Source organism: Moschus berezovskii, chromosome 8 (genome assembly GCF_049115385.1).
Source record: "Moschus berezovskii isolate FMDL1 chromosome 8, NW_MosBer_1.0, whole genome shotgun sequence".
NCBI classification, from domain to species: Eukaryota; Metazoa; Chordata; class Mammalia; order Artiodactyla; family Moschidae; genus Moschus; species Moschus berezovskii.
The window spans coordinates 47,835,134-47,855,027 of record NC_142467.1 but is presented as its reverse complement, the minus strand read 5'-3'; the positions used below and the strand labels follow the sequence as shown (position 1 = coordinate 47,855,027).

The 19,894-nt window shown below is 38.8% G+C and overlaps 1 protein-coding gene across 1 annotated transcript; it reads right to left on the bottom strand.

Annotated features, from left to right (window-relative positions):
- Positions 1-3,632: 3,632 nt before the first annotated feature.
- NMUR2 (neuromedin U receptor 2) lies at positions 3,633-17,681 on the bottom strand. Its single transcript, XM_055431346.2, has 4 exons — positions 16,962-17,681; positions 10,131-10,215; positions 7,816-7,941; positions 3,633-3,928 (listed from the first exon to the last, which is right to left on the bottom strand). Exons 1-4 carry the CDS (start codon positions 17,676-17,678, stop codon positions 3,633-3,635), a joined length of 1,224 nt encoding a protein of 407 aa, XP_055287321.2. The 5' UTR covers positions 17,679-17,681.
- Positions 17,682-19,894: the final 2,213 nt, after the last annotated feature.

Below are 19,894 nucleotides of genomic sequence, written 5' to 3'. Positions count from 1 at the left end.
CTAGGCTATATTAGTTAAAATTTTCAAACATTGACGTAACCTGGAAAATATTTCCAAAGTATAACATATGCACATCTAATGTAGAATCTAAATATGGTTTAATGATTTAAAAGGATGAAAAGAGAGGAAATAGATTGTTTAAATGAACTGAACCTTTGCTTGGCTTGCACTTTCCACATATTTAAAAAATGAGGCCTCAAACCAAGGAGAGAGAATGCAGAAATTTAGCATCTTTTTGCAATGAATCCTGTGGGGTATTTAAAAACAGATGTATAGGGAAGAAAATTTGATCTGTTGCTTTTTTCTGCACTAATTTTAATGGATATCATCCAAGGGTAAATCTTCCACTCTAGGTTAATTATAAAATGCTGATGTGTCTTTCATATCATAATTAGTATGCTTTAGCTTATTTTTATCTCTTACCTCTTTGGTCAAAATTTGGTCCATTGACTTTTTTTTTTTTCAATGAATTAACTGCAACCTTAATTAGTCTGTAATTATAGCAGTACTATTTGGGATCTATTCTACAAACAAATCACAATATATTGTAGCAAGATGAAGGATTGCCAGCATATTGACAATGTTGTGCTGATAAGCCAGGTCTTTGATGGTCAGTGTTGGCCAGTTTCTATGGCATAAATATTTCCACTGTGGCTGATGTCAAGCTGCCCATCCTTTGACAGCTTCCTTTCAAAATTCTAAATAGGTAATAATAAACTTCTGTAAGCAAGTTCAAGCCAGCACACAAATAAACAGCTAATTCTTACATACTGGACAATTATGTTGGAATAATGATACTTGTTAATTATCCTGCAGTACCTTCATTCAACTGCAACTCATACATTAAAAGAGAAGCTTTATGTAAGACTGTTAAGGACCCTTTAAAACAGTGATTACAATCATTTAAGTCATAGACTACTTTGAAGAGCAAATCAAAGCTATAAATTTTCTCTACAAGAAAAAAAAAGTACACTGTAAGAATTATGACTGATCTCAGGGGATTCTTGTACCTCCTGAAACTTTTCCACGGTCTCAGATTAATAATCGCTGCTCTCTCTTCGGGCCAAACTAATTTGGCAAGCAACATTCTGAATATCTTTGCTTCTGTTCACTACATTTGTAAATCACTAGAGAGCTCAAAAATCACTATGTCATTGCAGTAGAGTTGAATTGCCAATACTTTGTTAATTGTGTTTACTATCTGGCCTCTTCTATCTTTATCCTAAAAGTCAGGGATCACAAGGAACTCAAGAGATGATGAGGTGCACTACTGAGTAACACTGAACAATTTAAGTTTTAGTTTCTCCCTTTATTCTACTAATTTTGCGTCAACTATTATGTAACTCTAGGACTTCAACTTTCATTGAAGGAAATATTCCTTATATTATAGGAAATATAAGCTTCCTGTATGTATATATTTACATATGTATGTATGTCTCTATAGACAAAACCTTAACACTTTCCCCTCCTTTTTTAGTGTTATGCTTAGTTAAACCCATTGCTCTCTGACTTGATCAAACACTGTTTTTTTTTTATATATAGTCCCATAGTGCTTATATTTGGATTTTGTGGCACACTTCACAATTAGATTTAAACAATTGTGTAATGATTTTCAAAAATAATAATTTCTTCTACTAGATAAATAATTTAAAGGTCAGGTGACACCACAATGCACATTACCTGATTGGTTCTGAAAATTTGTTGAATGAAAGAATTAATAATCTTTTTTTTAAATTTTTACTTCTTTAAGAGAAGAAAGGAAAATGAGGATTTTAAAAAACAGACTAAAGTTTTAATCAAGCAACCAGATTACTATCTTCAGTTTTAGTATTGTTTCTTTTGGAGTTGATGTTAAAGACAGTAATTGTACTAGACCTTCAAAAGTCAAGAAAGAAACTCAATTGTCCATTTTTTGAGGTTTTTCTTTTGTTGAGTCTTTTCAACTTAATCCCTTAATGTCCAGAGAATTTTTGCTCACCAACATAAACCATCACTAAGAATTCAGATTCATTAAAGTTGGCTTATAATTAGCTAAGAGATTAAAAAAATATATTGAATTACTTTGAAGATGACTGTTCAGTTAGAAAATAATGTCAGAGACCAATATCCTCATTTATTAGTAGAATGGTCCATTCAACTTGGGGAAAATTCAGACTAAAAGCTGGAGCTTGCATGTTTCAGCATCAGTAAGGCCTGGGGCAGAGAAGAGTCTTCTCACACTGCAGGCACAGCAGGCATGCCATTATAATCACAGCTGATTAAATGGCCAACTGAAGGTCAGATGTCCCCGTCAGAAACAGAATCTTGGTCTTTCAGCTCTTTAACATGGTTTCCTGTGGAGCCATTTTTTGGTTCAGTACATTGGAATGTGAGGTCAACTTATTTACTACATATTTATTGTGATTGATATATTGTCAGGACTCCAGTAACAGCAAAAAGGAACACAAGATACTTCATGTCTTTGACAAATTTACATTCTAGCAAAGCAAGAATATAAATCATGGAAATACAAAGCAGGCTGAAGAAATAGCTTAAGATACATAAACTGATAGAAAAGTCAGATTATACTCCTATTTGAATAAATCAAGCAAGGCTTCATGGAAGAGGTACCACAATGAGCTAGATATTTAAGAATGGGTAGGATCACATCTGATGAAGATTGGAGGTATAGAGCATTCTGTAAGCAAACATATGCAGCTGGGGAAACTGGGGTGTGACTTTGTAAGAGCAAGTAATTGAACTTGAGTAGAAATGTACAGAAGTTGTGACGATGCAATGGCGGCCACTATAGGAGTGATGCAGGCTATAGAGGCAATGAAGGATTGAGTAGGAAAAGTCATGAGTTTGAGACCAGTAGTTATCACTTGACTTGTCCTTTTTATGAGACAGTAGATATACATCTATTTATGATACAAATTAATAGAAACCCAGGTCTAGACCAAATGATGAAAACAAATAAATAGTGTAGGTTGACTCTTTGGACCTTCCACCGTATTCTCTTTCTTCCCATTCTTCTCCAAGTGGAACTTGTATCTGATTTCATCCCTGGTGAGGAATGACTGATAATGACTTGGGGATCATTAATAGAATGGCAGGAATAATAATTCTGAAGAGCATTCTTATGTTATCAGGACTCTTTAAGTCAAAGGCTTCAGGACTCCAAGGAATCACATTGTAATTGAACAGTATGAAGCAGGGTAGACAGATTGCTGTGGAAGAACTGGCATGGGCCCCTCAAATTACATTAAGAGCATTTCCATGTCTCCCTCTGTGACTCATAGGGACCACTGGTTGTAAGAATGACAGCCTGACTCAGAGTGTGAATAGCAAGACAAATCATTCCCAATTGTGAGAATGACTCAATGTATAGATGCTATGACTTGTTAGTCATGCTCTTTTCATGAACTAGTGGAGGACATGAAGCAGTTAAGACAGTGGAAAGCTAACTAAAAATCAAGAGGTTCTGGGTTTTAAATCAAGATTTAAGCAGCAATTTTCACATTTGTTGGGGAAAAAACTAGAATTGGATATGTAAGTTCCAAGAGTCATTTTACCTCCTTAATATCATATAAGACGGCATAAATTATGGGACATCCCCCCACCCCTCCAGAGTACAGAACCACACAGGGATGTCAGCTCTTTGAGAGTTCCTTTCTCAGTGCCTGTCCAGTACAGAGGGCTGTGGGAAGGTGCGAGCTGAAGACGGACAGCTGACAAGGGAACTGGGGACCTGCATCCTCAGTCAGCTCCACAAGGTGACATTCTGTCAGGAAGATGTTCCGCTGCACAGATGGCCCCGGTGAGTGGTTATGGGAGTGCTGCTGTTGGCAGGAAGGAGGGATCACGGTCCGGAATGCTGCTTGGAAGCGGTGGGAGAGCAGGTTGTAGATAATGGGGTTGACGGCTGAGCTCAGGTAGAAGAACACACCTGGAACACAGAGGATTAAGAGGCAGGCTGAGGAAAAACAGGGGGAGGCACCATATGGAGAAGTATAGATATTTCATAAAGGGCTCACATCCCTTTGATCGCCTCTTTTGGAAGTGGTAATATATACAAGACTCTAATTGAGAATACAAAATGCTCTGAACAGATCTACCACCTATGTACTTTAGGAACCAAACCTAGAAAGATTAAAGAGTCTTGGAAAAATTTAAGCTGGCATGGGATCTCTCTGAGATGTTCAGCAACTTGCTTTGATCCCCACTTGTTTAATTAAAGAACACGTTCCCATAGCATTAACGAGAGATGCTTAAGTATCAGAGGAAAGAGATGTTTTTATCTTATGCTTCAATCTATCATTTGAAATTGCAAGTAATGGAGGAATAGTAAATCAGTCAAGGCAAAATCTCTATTAAGACTCCTTATGATGCCAAATAGCTCTTCAAAGAAGCATTCCCCAGTGTCCTTTTCCTGCCAATTCCTTCCCCTTGATGGCTCTTCCCACCTTAATTCCAACCTTAATGTATTCTTATATTGTTTTCCATTTGTTTTCTCCACAAAATGCCTTACACACTGCCATTTTCTTGGTTGATACACACTTTTCATTTATTACCATATCTTATTTTATTTCCTCAAGGCCCGTGGGAGCCTGAAGAACCAGAGGACTTAAGTTTCTGATCTTGGTCCTTGCTTATCCTGTGACCCTGGACAGAACTGACACTTCAATTTCTTGTTCTTTGTAAAATGGAGATGATAATACCATTTTAACCCACCTCCCTGGATTATTGTGAGGCCAAAGCTGAGGTACTGTCTACAGAAGGGTTGAGAATAAGAATATAAAACAAGTGATAGATGCTATCCTCAATACATTCATTGTCATTCTCATTTATATAGTTCAGGACACATACAGAGCCATTTGCCTGTGGACAGATTTGGGCACAGAGGAATGTTGTTGTTTAGTCGCAAAGTCCTGTCTGACTCTTTTGCGACTGTATGGACTACAGCCCGCCAGTCTCCCTTGTCTATGGGATTTTCCAGGCAAAAATACTGGAGTGGGTTGCAATGCCCTCCTCCATAGGATCTTCCTGCATTGCAGGGAATTGTTTACCACTGAGCCATCTAGGAAACCCAGAGAGGAATGTCTGCGGACCTGTGGAGGAGGGGGTACATTTCTGTACACTGTTAATTTTTTCAATAAAGAAATACTGACTGAATTTTTATTATGTGACTTTGAGGCACACTGGAAGGTAGTGGATTTAGACTTTGTTCTCCAAGGATTTAGAATAGTATTACAGAGATAAGATTTATGCCTGATTTCAGCAATTAACAAGAGGATGATACCTAACAATATCTGTTAAGAAAAGAGCAAAATATGTGATACTAACAGTCATGTTATGGAAATTCACATGAGCACAAGAACTCTAATGATCATGAAAAATCACCTCCATAATAATGGGGGTGAATAGACTCTAACCAGACCATGAAATGGGTAGGAGACATTGGGGAAGACAGGAGGGGGTCTCAAGAGAGGAGTGGGAGAGAGGTAGAAGGCACAGCATGCACCAATGTACTGAGACAGGAACAATTATTGTGCAAGAATAATGCAGGACATGCAGAAACTCCGAATTCAACAGCTTGGAAAGTATATGGCTTATGAATTGAAAATATAATAATCAGGGTCGGAAGGCAAGCTGGGGGTGTTTTGGGCATAACATTTAAGAGGTTTAGATATCATCTGGTTGGTAGGGTTGGGGAGGGAAAAATATATCTTAATAGGAAAATGTTATTGTGTTGTAAATGACACAGCTTGGGAATCTTAAAATGGTTGTCTTGATGCCTCTGGATAAGTGTAATCAACTAGTGAAGCCTCATGTGACCTTGTGTGTTTTCCAATTTTTTTAAAGAATAATTTATCTTATTTAAAATACTTTTTTATTGAAGTATAGTTGATTTACAGTGTTGTATTGGTTTCAGGTATACAGCAAAGAGAATCAATTATGCATATGCATATATCCTTTTTAAAAAATTCTATTCCCATAAACACCTATACAGAATATGTAATAGAATCCCTGTGCTACACAGTAGGTCTTTATTAGTTACCTATTATATATATATAGTTCAGTTCAGTTGTTCAGTCCTGTCCGACTCTTTGTGACCCCATGAATCACAGCACAACAGGCCTCCCTGTCCATCACCAACTCCCGGAGTTCACTCAAACTCATGTCCATTGAGTCGGTGATGCCATCCAGCCATCTCATTCTCTGTCGTCCCCATCTCCTACCACCCCTAATCCCTCCCAGCATCAGACTCTTTTCCAGTGAGTGTATATATATAGTAGTGTGCATATTATTTAAACACTTCCATTTCTCAGACAAACCACAAAGATCAGAGCTATAAACATTTTTGAGATATTGTCCAGAATAATAAATAGTTTAACACAGAGGAAGGTCCTAATGTCCAAGTATAAGCTGTACACAAGCCCTGCTAAATAAAAAAAAAAGGTGGTAGAAAACAGATAATATATATAGAATATATATAGTATTCAGTATACATATGAATGTTATTGCTCTGTGCACATCTGGACTTTAATTTTTACAAATTGCTCTTATCTTTCCTCCATAATGATGTCTTTGTCTTTGATAGAGAGCTTGTAGAACCAGCCAGTGATTAGCAAAGGTAGAGGGATAAAAGTGGTCTGAACTTAAGGCTAACAGTTACACTAACTGAGAAAGAGTTGGAGGGCCATCCTTTGCTCCATTTGAGAGGAAGGAACCCTGAACTTGAAGTTAAGTGACTCAAGACTGAATCTTAATTTTACTATTTGCCCATTATCTTTGGACAAGTCATTTCTTCTTTGTAGAACTGTTTCTTTATTAATAAAATGTTGATGATAATGTTTACTTTACAAATTTGTGATAGTCATAGAAAGATATACTATAGTTTAAAAAGTTCTTTAATAGTTATTATTGTATTTGCTTCTCACCTTCAGCCTATGGGCTTTCCAGGTGGTGCTAGTGGTTAAGAACCCATCTGTCAATGCAGGAAATGTAAGAGATGCAGTTTGATCTCTAAATCGGGAAGATCCCCGGAGTAGGAAATGGCAACCCACTCCAGTTTTCTTACCTGGAAAATTCCATGGACAGAGGAACCTGAAAGGCTATAGTCCATGGGGTTGCAAAGAGTCGAACATGACTGAAGTGACTTAGCATGCATCAGCCTGTGGTGTGTACAGAATGGGCATTATTGCCATATTATAGTTGAGGAAACTTGGAATCCATGTTTTGCATATCGCTAAGAATATTAATGGTACTGAGATGCAAATCCAGGCCCTCTGATTCAGCAACCTTTCCCCCACTCTCCACCATAGTCTATGATGTCCTTAATGAGCAGCATTAAAGTGGCCTAAAGGCAGAACTTGATGCCCCATGAATGCCCTTTGGCTGGCTTTCAGGAGGATGTAACACTTGCTGAAGACAATACCTGGTTTCAGAGACATGGATGTTTAATAAATAAAAGCCAATTAAATCCCATGGCCATTGGCAGAAAAACCAAAGGAATCATTCCTTAGACCATTTTCCTGCTGTGACCATCATATTTAGAGTTGAGGGTTTTCATAAAATAGTGTCTAAAGTAGTAATATGGTATATTTCTTTTGAGCCAGTAACCTAGTTAATCAATATTTAATACTTAATAATATTTAAATATTTAATATTTAAATACAATAAAAATCGAATGTCTTCATTTTATGTATATGTGCATGGCAGATCTTCACGATAAATTGGTATATACAGATAGAACCCACTTGCTCTAAGCAAGATGAAAAAGCTGCAACTACCTGAACACTTGTGATGCACCCAAAGGATCTACACTTTTACCTGACACCACATGGATGAGATTGAACACAGCAGCCAGGGGTTCAGTCCACTCCTCCACAAAGCTGAAGAAGAGCCGATCAATGTGGAATGGGGCCCAGCAGACAGCAAACACTAAGACCAAGACAACTGGAAAAGGAGGATGAAGGGAAGAGTAAAAGGCAGTCAAAGCAAGAAGAGGTATACAACTCCCTCTGAGTTCCTGCTAGCATTTGCCCTTCATGTTTGTTAAGTTATACTTCCCAAAGGTCACTAGATCCTACAGAACTTCTACATAGAATATGTAAACATAAGAATGAATTTTATAGGACTGAGAATCAGTTTCCCAAATGGTTGTACAAGGTTTCTTGTATAATGTAAGTCTCCTTTAAGGTATTAAAATAGTATTGAATGCACTAAAAGTTCTGAAAACATTCTACTGTGGAACATAAATTATTGCCAGTAGACTGTTGTAACCACATAAACCGGATATATAAGTAAAATGATTGTGCTCAAGCGAGTCCGTGTTCTTTGAAGTTATAGATTAATAAACTGTGAAGTGCAGTATGAATTTATATTGTTATGCTAGAAAAAATAGAAGCTTTTATGATTTTAATCATTTAAAATTCTGCAAGAAGTCAGGGAAAAGAGAAAGAACAATCATGAACATACTATAAGCATCTCTGGATTGGAATGGGGATGTGTCTATTATAAATTGCTAGGGCACAGAATTCCTTTCAGTTGCTTTACGTTTGTTTTTACTTTTTGTTTTTAAATCATTACAGATTCACAGGAAGTTGCACCTTCTAGTTTCTTATTTTCAGTTCCCCAGACAGAGATTGGTGCTACCAGAGTTTCTCTATAGGGCATTTAATCTGCACGAATATAAATGTGTATGTTTTTTCTTCTCTCCTAGAGTCGTAAAATACTTTTCCTTCCTTTTTTTTTGAGATCTGCTTCAAAATAATCTTGTAGGGGCTAAAGGAGAGATAGAGATGTAGAGGAAGCAAGATTGGCTATGCATTGATAACTTTTAAAGCTGGATGATGGGTACTTTGGTGTTTACTTACAGTTCTCTGAACTCATGAGCACTTTTGATGTGTTTCATGGTAAACAGTACATATGTTTCCCATTGGCACTAAACATACTCAGAGTAAGTTGTCTGCCTGCTTTATGTGGTTTCAGGACTGTTTGGAAGATTCTTCTGAATTTACCCTTGAATCAGTTCAGTTCAGTTCAGTTCAGTCGCTCAGTCGGACAATGTTGCTAATCTGCTTACTACTGTCTACAATTTCCTCTAGTTAAAAATTTTAACTCCTTTTAAAATTAAACCCTCTGCTTGCAAAAGGCAAAGGGTTCACAGTGTATTTTATCATCGTAACTTTAATATGAGTACACTTCAAGTCTCTTAGTGAAAGATTATGTTCAAAAAGGAGCAGAGAGAAATTCTGAAAATCTGAATAGATTGCTTGGTAGAGAAGGTCAGGTGCTAACAGGTTGTAAAAAATTTCCAAGAAGATTAGTAGAGCTGAAAAGACATATTTTAGTGACCTCACAGGTTTTGTTGTTGTTTATATGTATCACATAGTTGCAGTGAGTATTCATATGCATATTATCCTGGAAGATTTTTTTTCTTCTAAACCTCACATTTTGAGTTGGAAAGTATATCACAAATCTCCTTTCTCTAATTGATCAGTATCTTGTTAGACTAGTGCTGGATCTTGTATTTTTATAACATTCTTTTGGGAGAGTGTGGATCAATGCCTGGATTTTGTTTTAAAATCTTATCTATACAAAAGACCGTACTGTCTATATAAAATCATGCAATGTCATAGGAGGAATGATTGCTTAGAATATTCTTAACCAGCTGTTTTTATTCTGGAAATAAAAGATTTCAGGAAGTCCAAGCTTGGTATCAGAGGGTTTTGTGATCCTCTGAAATGGACTATCAAACATTTGATGGATGCTCCTTTATGTATTTTCTGAGTGGAAAATTCACTGTTTCCATAATACTTTTAAAGAAACTAATAATAGAAAATAGGTTAAGAATCACCTGCTCATTTTAAAAGGGAAAAGAGATACTTGAAGGCTCTGAGAGTGGGTATTATTTACCAAAAACTGAACAGAGTGTATTATAACGGATGCAGTTTAGTGTGTTGTCCTGAGGTCTTCAAAACAGAACAAAATAGGCAGGCCCTCGATGCTTGAGTAAGCCATGGAAGAACAGGACATGATATTTTGCTTGAAGAGAATTTTGATCTGATACTAGTGACACTTAATCATACCAAATATAACTGCTTTCCTTTAACAAACAAACAATTACAAAGTAGAGGACTCACATAGCATTTTAGTGACTGATTTTCTGGATGGCCTTTGAATATTCGCAGTCACTTTATCTGCCTCAAGGTGTCGGTCTTTCTTCAGCTGCAAGGGAAATGCAAAGAGATACAGAGAAAGGGAGACAGATTTTCCTCCCATTAAGATCTAAGAAGTGTGAGTCTAACACTCATTTTGCAAGTTAAAAAAAAAAAAAGAGAGAAATGTAAAGTCAAAGTGAAAGTCACTCAGTCATGTCCGACTCTTTACAACCCCTTGGACTGTAGCCTGCCAGGCTCCTCTGTCCATGGAATTCTCCAGGCCAAAATACTGGGGTGGGTAGCCTATTCCTTCTCCAGGGCATCTTCCCATCGAGGGATGGAACCCAGGTCTCCCACATCACAGGTGGATTCTTTACTGTCTGAGCCACCTGGGCAGCCCAAGAATACTGGAGTGGGCAGCCTACCCCTTCCTTCTCTAAAGGATCTTCCTGACCGAGAAATCGAATTGGGGGTCTCCGGCATTGCAGGTGGATTCTTTACCAGCTGAGCTACCAGGGAAGCCCCAGAGAAATGTAAGAATTAGCTAAATGTTTAACAATAAGTTGGAGGTGGAACTGGACTCAGGTCACCTAACTCAACTGTATAGATGGGGCCAAGTTACAGGCAACCGTTTGTCCTATGGGCTTCTCTGGTGGCTCAGATGGTAAAGAATCTGCCTGCAATGCAGGTGACCTGGGTTTAATCCCTGGATCGGGAAGATCCCCTGAGGAAGAGAATGGCAACCCACCCCAGTATTCTTACCTGGAGAATTCTATGGACAGAGAAGCCTGGTGGACTACAGTCCATGGGATCTGTAAGAGCAGGGCACGACTAAGTGACTAACACGTTCACTTTCATTTAACCTATGCTATTCTGTAAAACCATTGTTTTGTAGCTTATTAATAGACATTCCACGAAAAAAATATTCCTAGAGTTAAAAAGTTAGGCTTTTCCATTCATTCATTCATTTATTATATAATTATTAGACATCTATTAGAGTGAAATCCCTCTGCTATGAGATGGATAGGCAGTAGAAAACAGAAACAGGTATTATTTCTGCTTCATGATCTTTATAGTCTTTATTGTGGATCTTCTTTGAGCCTTAAAATGCTAATGGGTATAACTCATCTTCACGGGAGACAGTGTATCATCTCTCCTCCACCTCCACCTTCCACATCCCACATGTCCTATCCTTTCAGGGCATAGTGCTTCTTAGACTAAACAATACCCTTCCCAACCCTTTTCAGTGGAATACTTGGAACCACCTTGAGAAGCACAATTTGGAAAACTCTGTTTTACAAATACTATCCATAAAGGTTCGTATATTTCTGAGTTTAGATGTTAAAATAACTTCTCCTTACTGGCAGACACTGTGATCTGTAAAGTAGCATCTGATAATTTCAAATATTAACATTTCCTGTACATATAGCCTCTCTCACCCAGTTAAGTGCCACCTACTCATGGGAGACTTGTGGCAACTAGAGACCATTATCAGCTTCTTCCTCTGAACTTAAATAGCACTGAAGATCTATATCATTCATCTAGTTGTGATTTTTTTTTTCTCTTTATGTATTTCAACTTTGTGGGGATGTTCAGCCAGATAAAAGAAGCTTTAAGGACTCATAATAAACTACTATCAAATATCTAGAAGATAGTATAGCGCTTATTCTCCCTTCTCTTCAAAATAGTGCCCTGATTTTCGTTTAGGGAATTTATTCATTCTCCAGTTCATAGTCATTAATTTGGATCTGAATGATCCCATCTCCAGATACAGATTTGTTTTTGTTGTTGTTGTTTAGTTGCTCAGTCATGTTAGACTCTTTTGCGACCCCATAGACTGTAGCCTGCCAGGCTCCTCTGTCCATGGGATTTCCCAGCAAGAATACTGAATTGGGTGACCATTTCTCCAGGGATAGAACCCTTGTCTCCCACATTGGTAGATAGGTTCTTTACCACTGAGCCACCAGGGAAATCCCAGAACTACGTTTAGTCCCTATATAATTTAGCTGTCATCCTTCAGTCAGAGTGGTTGGATGATTGAGACCAATGAGATTTCAGATACTTCCTTATAATTTTAGGAATGAAAGTTTCATTCCTTTTTTATTAGAACTGCTAGGTAGAGTTGTTTGCTTGTTTGTTTTTTTCCTCCTCACCATGAGGAATGTGCTTGGAGCCACTAATGGGCTGCTATGCAGATTTTGAGGTTGAAACCAACACCAAGACAGAAGAGCAAAGAAACAGAAATAAAGCTAGATCCTTGCTGTCACTGTGTGTCTTACTAGATTAATCTTCCCCATAAGCCAGCTCTCCCTCTAGATTTTTCAGGTCTATGCTCCATCAGTGTGGTCTGTGCAACAATGGAACAGACTTAGACTTCTATAAGAATCAGTGACCTTCCTGGGCTAGATGGTGTTTTTACAAAATATTTTAGAGAAGGTATTTAAAATTAAATAAGACTTGGAAGAAGGGATCATTAAAAGTTGCCTCCAAAGTTCAACAAATCAATATCCTGTCTTCCTAAAAGATGGATATGCTCCTTGAAGTCAGGTAGCTCTCCACGCTGCATTGCCCTGAAGTATCTGCATGGATGATTAATAAACCTGGCCATCTTGAATATATTGGTGTTCTCTACATATTCCTGTGTCTTCAGAAAGTAGGGGACTAAGGTTACATGAGATTTGACCCTTTGCAGTCATCTAGAGCTTGGAAAGAAATAGGGGAAATATTGTGAAGTTTAGGAATAAATGAGAAGGAACTAAAGATGATAAGATGTTATTTATATAAGAATAAGGGCTTCCCAGGAATATAAAAGTAAAAGAAAACAATGCACTCAATGGCTGGCACATGATACTCAGTAAATTATATATTGTGATTCTGGGAGTTCCATGGCGGCCTCGTGGTTAGGATTCTTGGGCTTTCACTGCTGTGGCCAAGGTTCAATCCCTGGTTAGGGAACTGAGATCCTGCAAGCTATGCAGTGTGGCCAAAAGAAAAAAAATCATATATTGTGATTCTGATTATTGTCCTGAGTTTACTCAAAAGGCATAATAAATTTTCATGAAATATTTATGTACAGCTGTGGGCCCACTCATCTGTATTATGGAGACCCTTCTAGAAATTCTTCTCATGGTACCACTCACCCACAAGCTGTCCTCGTGTTGACACAAATAAGGATCCAGATACACTGAGAAGAGAAACACTTGTGTTTAAGGTTAGAGCAATAAATCAAACTACAAATCTTTCTAACTCACCTTCAATTAAATCTACTAAAGTTTCTGATTATTTCATACCATTTAAAACATTTGTCCTTATTATAAGATAGTTATTCCATTATTTGATTCCAGTCTATAATCAAGAACAATGAAAGATTATTAAGATCTATTAGTCACTTCTCTGGGTGCATTCAACAGTTCTCATTAGAAATTTTTCTACTCCAGGGAACAGTTTCCTTAAATCAAACAGCTGGCAAATGGCTCACACAGTCCTTTGAGGAACAGGCTTCTTTTTCAGTGTAGTTTGCACTGAAAAGAAAATTCATGTGTGTATTAATAATTATTTACATTTTTGGCTTTCTTAGGTTACAGTGACACAACTATTCAACTAGAAGAGTAAGAAACAGAATATTTATACATGTTACACATGGTTTCAACAGAATTGAAGGGGTTAACATAGCAGAATAGAATCCAAACAGTTTGTTTAGCCAATATTAAATGCTCCATTATTTCTTGTTGAATAATTTCATTTCCCTTCAGATGTTTAACAAAGTATATATTTACCTATTGATTATTCCCACCCAAGCCTAAACATTTATTTTAAAAGTGAGGTTACAAAAAGAGGAGAGGAAAATTGTCATCACTCTGTAGGAAGTTCAGCAGTCTTGCTACTCCACTCCTTTTAGCTATGTATGATAAAAGGTGAAGGGAGACATGGGGTTGATTATCAATCAGATAATCCCGATCAGTTGTTTATATTGATTAAAATCATTTTACCAGTGATTCATTTATATAGTTTGTGAGTTCATTTATATAACTTTAGAATACCAAGATATACTTATAGCTTTTGTGTAAATATCTCCACAGTCTGAACAAAATCTGTTTATTAAAAAAAAAAAAATCAGTCCAATCCTGTTTGCCCTGGCTGAATTCTGCTACTATTCGTAACACAGCCTCTCAGTTCAAGAATTAATGCTGCATGCAGGAGATGGGAAGGGACTTGCCCTGGGATTGGCTATTTTCCATCTCCATCATGTTAGAACCATGGAGAGCAGCTCATTGGAGACTTGAGTCCTGGAATGATGAAGAAGCTCTGAGTGGTCAATTTTGAACACACATATGGCTCCCTTCTTTCTTTCTTGCTCCTGGGATTTCATCAGTCTTGGTTTTCTGCCTTCTGAAGGCATTTGTCCAGACTCAGTCATATCTTTAAACTTGCCATGAGAATCAGTACTCAACAGAGTTGATCAAATCTCTTTAAAACCTTTCAGATCAAAAAGGCCCTCTGAGATAATATTTTCACGTCTCCTATTTTGAAGGTAGAGAAGCTGAAGTCCAATAATAAAGGACATGATTTTGGCTCATTCATTCATTCATTGAGCTTACAGTCTAGTTGGAGAGGAATAAGTTAAGGAACCCACAAGTAGAGAATAGAATTATAAGTTGTGATAAATGTAATAATGGGAAATCACTAGGAATTATGAGCACCTACAGGGGAACCAGGCAGTTAGGGAATCAGGGAGAACTTCCTGGAGTAAGTATGAGTAAAATATGACTTAAAGGATAAGTGAGAGTTAGAAAGGCAAAAAGGATTGTGGTGGTGGGCAGTAGGGATGTTTCCAGCAAAAATACAGCAAAAGGTGCAAAGGTCTTGAGACCAATGCCACAGATTAGGGTCTACTTTTGACTCCCAGTCTAGAAATCTTTAAATTCCTATAGAAGAGACATTCTGAGCAGATAGTTCCTTTCCAGTGTCCTCTAGGTAACACCTCATCCTTCCTGAGAATAGGATGCTGTAAGTTGCACTGCATACACAAAGCAAATTAGGGTGGTTTCTTAGCTGTTATCTATCACCTAGCTCCTGATAACCGGGGAACAGTAGATTCCGGACAACACAACGAAGTGACACTTAAAGTAATTGTTTGGAAAGGGAAACATGTGTTTCCTATTCAGAGTTAGATAGTTCCTCCAAATTGACCTGAGTTCAGTGATTGTTCACTGTTAGTAGAGATTGTATTGGTACATTTGGGGTGGATATTTCTCATAGGGCTCATGGAATCATGCAGATTTCCCCACAGTGCGATGCACAGGGCTTGCTAAAGACAAGGTGACTGTGAGCTAGTCTGGTTTGACACATGTCTCTGGAATTACAGGGGCCAGTCCACCAGGAGGAGGCTGGCACAGTTCTCTGCCTGATTAGATTTACTCCTGTGTACTTAAAATCTGTTCTTCCTCCTTAGACCTTGCCATTCACTTTAGGAACAGTATTTATTTGAAAGGACCACCTGTGGGACACTCATTTTTGACACACAACTTTCTCAGAGAGCACTGAGATGGGAGTATATTAATTATCACATAATACATGGTACCAGAGCCATCTTACAACATAGGATGAGACTGTGATGCCTGTTTTGTTTTCCTTTCATTTATAACTCACATTGCTCCCACTCAAAGATTTCCTTTTCCTTTTCTTAAGGAACCACAGACTGTTAATGATCAGGGGTGCTAATACATAAGATCTGATGTAAACTTCTCATTTTATAAATACAAAAACTAATTCCAGGAGAGAATTGCATAACATTACCTAAAGGCATCTTATATGTGAGCTTCATACCTGGGAGTCTAAATGGTCTCATGACTATTTCCTACATAACTACCTCCTTAAATGGGTATAAAACTGTCATGTTTAGTTTTCCTCTCTGTGATTTTTGGTGCAGAATATATCAGGAAAGGAATCATATAGACTCACTTCTCCTTTCATTAAAAACAAAACAAAAGTTTCAGATAATTTAGATCCAGAAAAAAATTAAAAAAAGAAATAAGTTTATCACCATGAGCACATGAAGGTAAACTCTAATATAAAATGTTTCAAACTAAGTAATAATATTCTATTAATTCCAGGTATATCTTATTCACACTGTCTTCTAATTTATTTTAGGCACTCTGTTTATCTCTTTGTCCTTCAAACTCCACTTGTCCAGGTTGATTTCACTCAGGCCATATTTTTGCATTTTACTCTGATATTTCCACAAAAGGATCAAAGCAACCACCACAAGGAAGTGTCTGACTTTAAAACTGTATATCTGTCTTGGAGTATAAACTACACAGGGATAGTTTATATTATATTCAGACCAAGTTGGTGCAGAGGAAAATTTCAATGCAGGCAAAGCAGGTGGGGGCAGGAAAGAGACCACAGGATATGAAACGGTCTCTCCAGGGGTGGCTGCCTTGTGCTATTTAAAATGAAGCTCTATCCCAGACCTACTGAATCAGACTTCTCTGTAGGAAGGGACTCACACATCAGTTCCCATGGTAAAGTTTCAAGGTGATTTGTAGGAATACCTAGGTTTGAGAACCACAGTTGCAGCGGGAAGAATGATGAAAGGTGAGTTACAGGAAATGATTTGCAGCTGTGGTTACTGTCTGTCCAACTGAAAGCCAGTCTGTTAACTTCTGAGTGTCCCCTCTGAGTTCACCCTGTTTTTCTCTAAGGTCCCTTCCAGTTCTGAATTTCTCCAGTTCTAAGTGTTTCTCTGAACTTGGAGCCAGAGTAAAGAGACGGAACGCCGCCCTAAGGGTTGCAGCCAGCTTGGATACTCACCTTGAGCCCCATGAGGTAGTAGAGGACAGTGATGACCGTCATGGGGAGGATGTAGAAGAGGAAGGAGGTGACCTGGATAATGAAATTATAGATCCACATGGGCTTGATGACTGTGCAGGTGGCAGAGCCCGGGACGAAGGACCCATTGGGGAAGTAGTGGAGCTTGATGCCATGGATGCTGGTGTTGGGCAGAGAAAAGAGAACAGAGAAGCCCCAGACGATGCCAAGGATGCGGAGGGCCCTGCGCCGGGTGCTCTTCAGCTTGGCGCGGAGCGGGTGGAGGACGGCCACGTAGCGCTCCACGCTGATGGCGGTGACGCTGAGGATGGAGGCGAAGCACACGGTCTCGAAGAGGGCCGTCTTGAAGTAGCAGCCCACCGGCCCAAACAGGAAAGGGTAGTTGCGCCACATCTCATAGACTTCCAGGGGCATCCCGAGAAGCAGGACTAGGAGGTCGGAGACGGCCAAGCTGAAGAGGTAGTAATTGGTGGGGGTCTTCATCGTCTGGTGCCGAAGAATCACCAGGCACACCAGGAGATTGCCAACGACCCCCACCACAAAAATCAGAGCATACACCGCAGTCACCGGGAGGAAGAGGTGGCTGCGACGAGGCCCGCAGAGCAAAGCTAGGTAGTCATCCGTGTTGTTCAGGTATTTCTTGAAGGGATCTTCCAGTTCCTGTTGGTAGATCCAGGAAACATTCTCATGTTTTTCCATCACTGCTATTAAAATGCAAGACCTGAGCCTCCTCTGGAAGGAGCCTCTGTCCCAAGCTGAGCCAGAAAGGAAAAAGAAAGCAGGCAGGAAAGCACAGGTTTGGGGAAGGAGGCCCAGAGAGGGATAGTGCTTCAGAAACTGCTCAGACCTCGGATCCCTTTGGAAGAGCCCCCAGACAGAAGCCCCGCCCCCTCGCGGACTGTGGGCCAATGGACTTGGCAGACGTTCAGTTAGAGTACAGCTGGGTGGGGCGCGCTGGTTTCCTGAGCAAGGGAGCAGGAGAGGAGGGGAGACGTTTCTCTGAATTGGAAGGAGCTGGGAAAGCAGAATTGTCACAAACGGTGGCACTAAATTAGGTAAGGTGTGGGCACTCAGAGCAGTGCATGCTGCCAAGTTGTGGGAATCTGGGTGGGAATACAAATTGAGGTTGCAAGGCTGTGTGTAGAGAAGTACAAATCTTCGTTGATCCCCGTCACCTGTACAGCATAACAAAAATGGGAGATCAATAGATTTCTCAAGTATCTTGTTCCTTTGAAAATTCAGGGCTCCTGGGGGAAAGTGTGATCAGTATGCCTTTTTGGCTTTGATTGCCTCCGTGATAGAATCCAACACCTGCTCATCACCTCGCCCTGCCTGCTGTCTGGCACTTCACTTTTGACAGTACCTTGCTGAAGCAAAAGGCAGTAGGATTTAGAATGAGGCACACCTGTAAGAAATTCTGTAAAACTTTGGGAAAGTAACTCAAACTCTCAGATCCACTTTTTCTTATCTGTAACCTGGAGAATTGTGTTCTTGTATTCAGTAAATACTTCTTGAGGATTTACTGTGTACCAAGGAGTATTCTAGGCTTTGAAGAAACATCAGTGAACAAACAAGATGAAGTCTCTGCCTATGTGAACTTTTCTTCTAGTAGAGATTTCTGAAAATGTCCAAGCAAACTAATGAGTGAGTGAATAGAGTTGCAGATGATAAATCTGTGCTGTGAAGAAAAGGGACCGTACTAACATAAGGCTACAGGCATTCCTTTTTTAAATCAAGAATGGTCAAAGAAGACTTAGCTCAGATGTCGTTTGGGCTGAGTTCTGACTGATGAAAGGTCAATCATAAAAGAGCTAAGGGAAGTGTATTCCCAGAAAAAGTAATAGCAAGTACAAAGGTCTTGAGGCAGTAACAAGCTTGATGTGTTTCAAAAACATCAAGAAGGCCAGTGCAGCTGGAACCTAATGAGTGTTGAGAATATGAGAGTTGAGATCGAAATGCCTGGAAGCAACAATATTATATACATTTTTCTAGGATCTGTTAATAAGTTTGGATCTTATTTAAACTGCAGGGACTTTGGATCTGGTTCAAGCCGCAGAGAAATCTTTGGACAGTTTTGAGCAGGAGGGTTGCTCCTGGGGGCAATAATTCCCTTATGTCTCTAGACTGTTCTTGCCCATGGATTGAATAGGCTTCCATATTATGGGTAAGAAAATAGAAATGCAGAATGAATTCACTGTGTACCTCTATCAACAGAGGTAAATCTGAACAAGCACAGGGCTACTCTCTGTAGCTATGGGCCAAATAAAATACATGGCATTCGTCTAGGGGTGATAAGTGGGCAATGACAAAGTTGCTATTAGAGGCTCCAGAGACCTATAAATTAAAGGACAACTTATCAGCCTCCCCTATGGATTCTTCCAGCCTCTAATAACATCTTTCTCATTGTCACCATCTCATCCTTACACTAATGCGATGCATTAAAAAAAAATTTTTTTTATTGAAGTATAGTTGATTTGCAATGTTGTGTTAATTTCTGCTGTACAGCACAGTGACTCAGTTATATATACATATATTCTTTTAAAAATATTATGGTCCATCATAGGGTATCGAATATAGTTCTGTGTTATACAGGAGGACCTTGTTGTTTATCCATTCTATATATAAAAGCTTACATTTGCTAACCTCAAACTCCCACTCCATCCCTCCACAAACCTCCTCCCCCTTGGCAATCACTAGGCTGTTCTCTGTGTCCATGATTCTGTTTCTGTTTCATAGATAGGTTCATTTGTGTCCTAATTTGGACTCCACATTTTAGTGGTATCGTATGGTATTTGTTTTTCTCTTTCTGATTTACTTCACTTAGTATGATAATATCTACTTACATCCATGCTGCTGCAAATGGCATTATTTCATTCTTTTTTATGGCTGAGTAGGGCTTCCCTGGTGGCTCAGAG

Excerpts from the sequence above, each read along its gene's own strand:
- NMUR2 (XM_055431346.2), bottom strand. The coding sequence starts at position 17,678 with ATGGAAAAACATGAGAATGTTTCCTGGATCTACCAACAGGAACTGGAA. Across the intron at positions 7,942-10,130 it reads ATCAGTCACTAAAATGCTAT|TTGTCTTGGTCTTAGTGTTT; the intron begins GTGAGTCCTCTA and ends CTCCTTTTCCAG. Across the intron at positions 3,929-7,815 it reads TCTCATCCATGTGGTGTCAG|GTGTGTTCTTCTACCTGAGC; the intron begins GTAAAAGTGTAG and ends TCTGTGTTCCAG.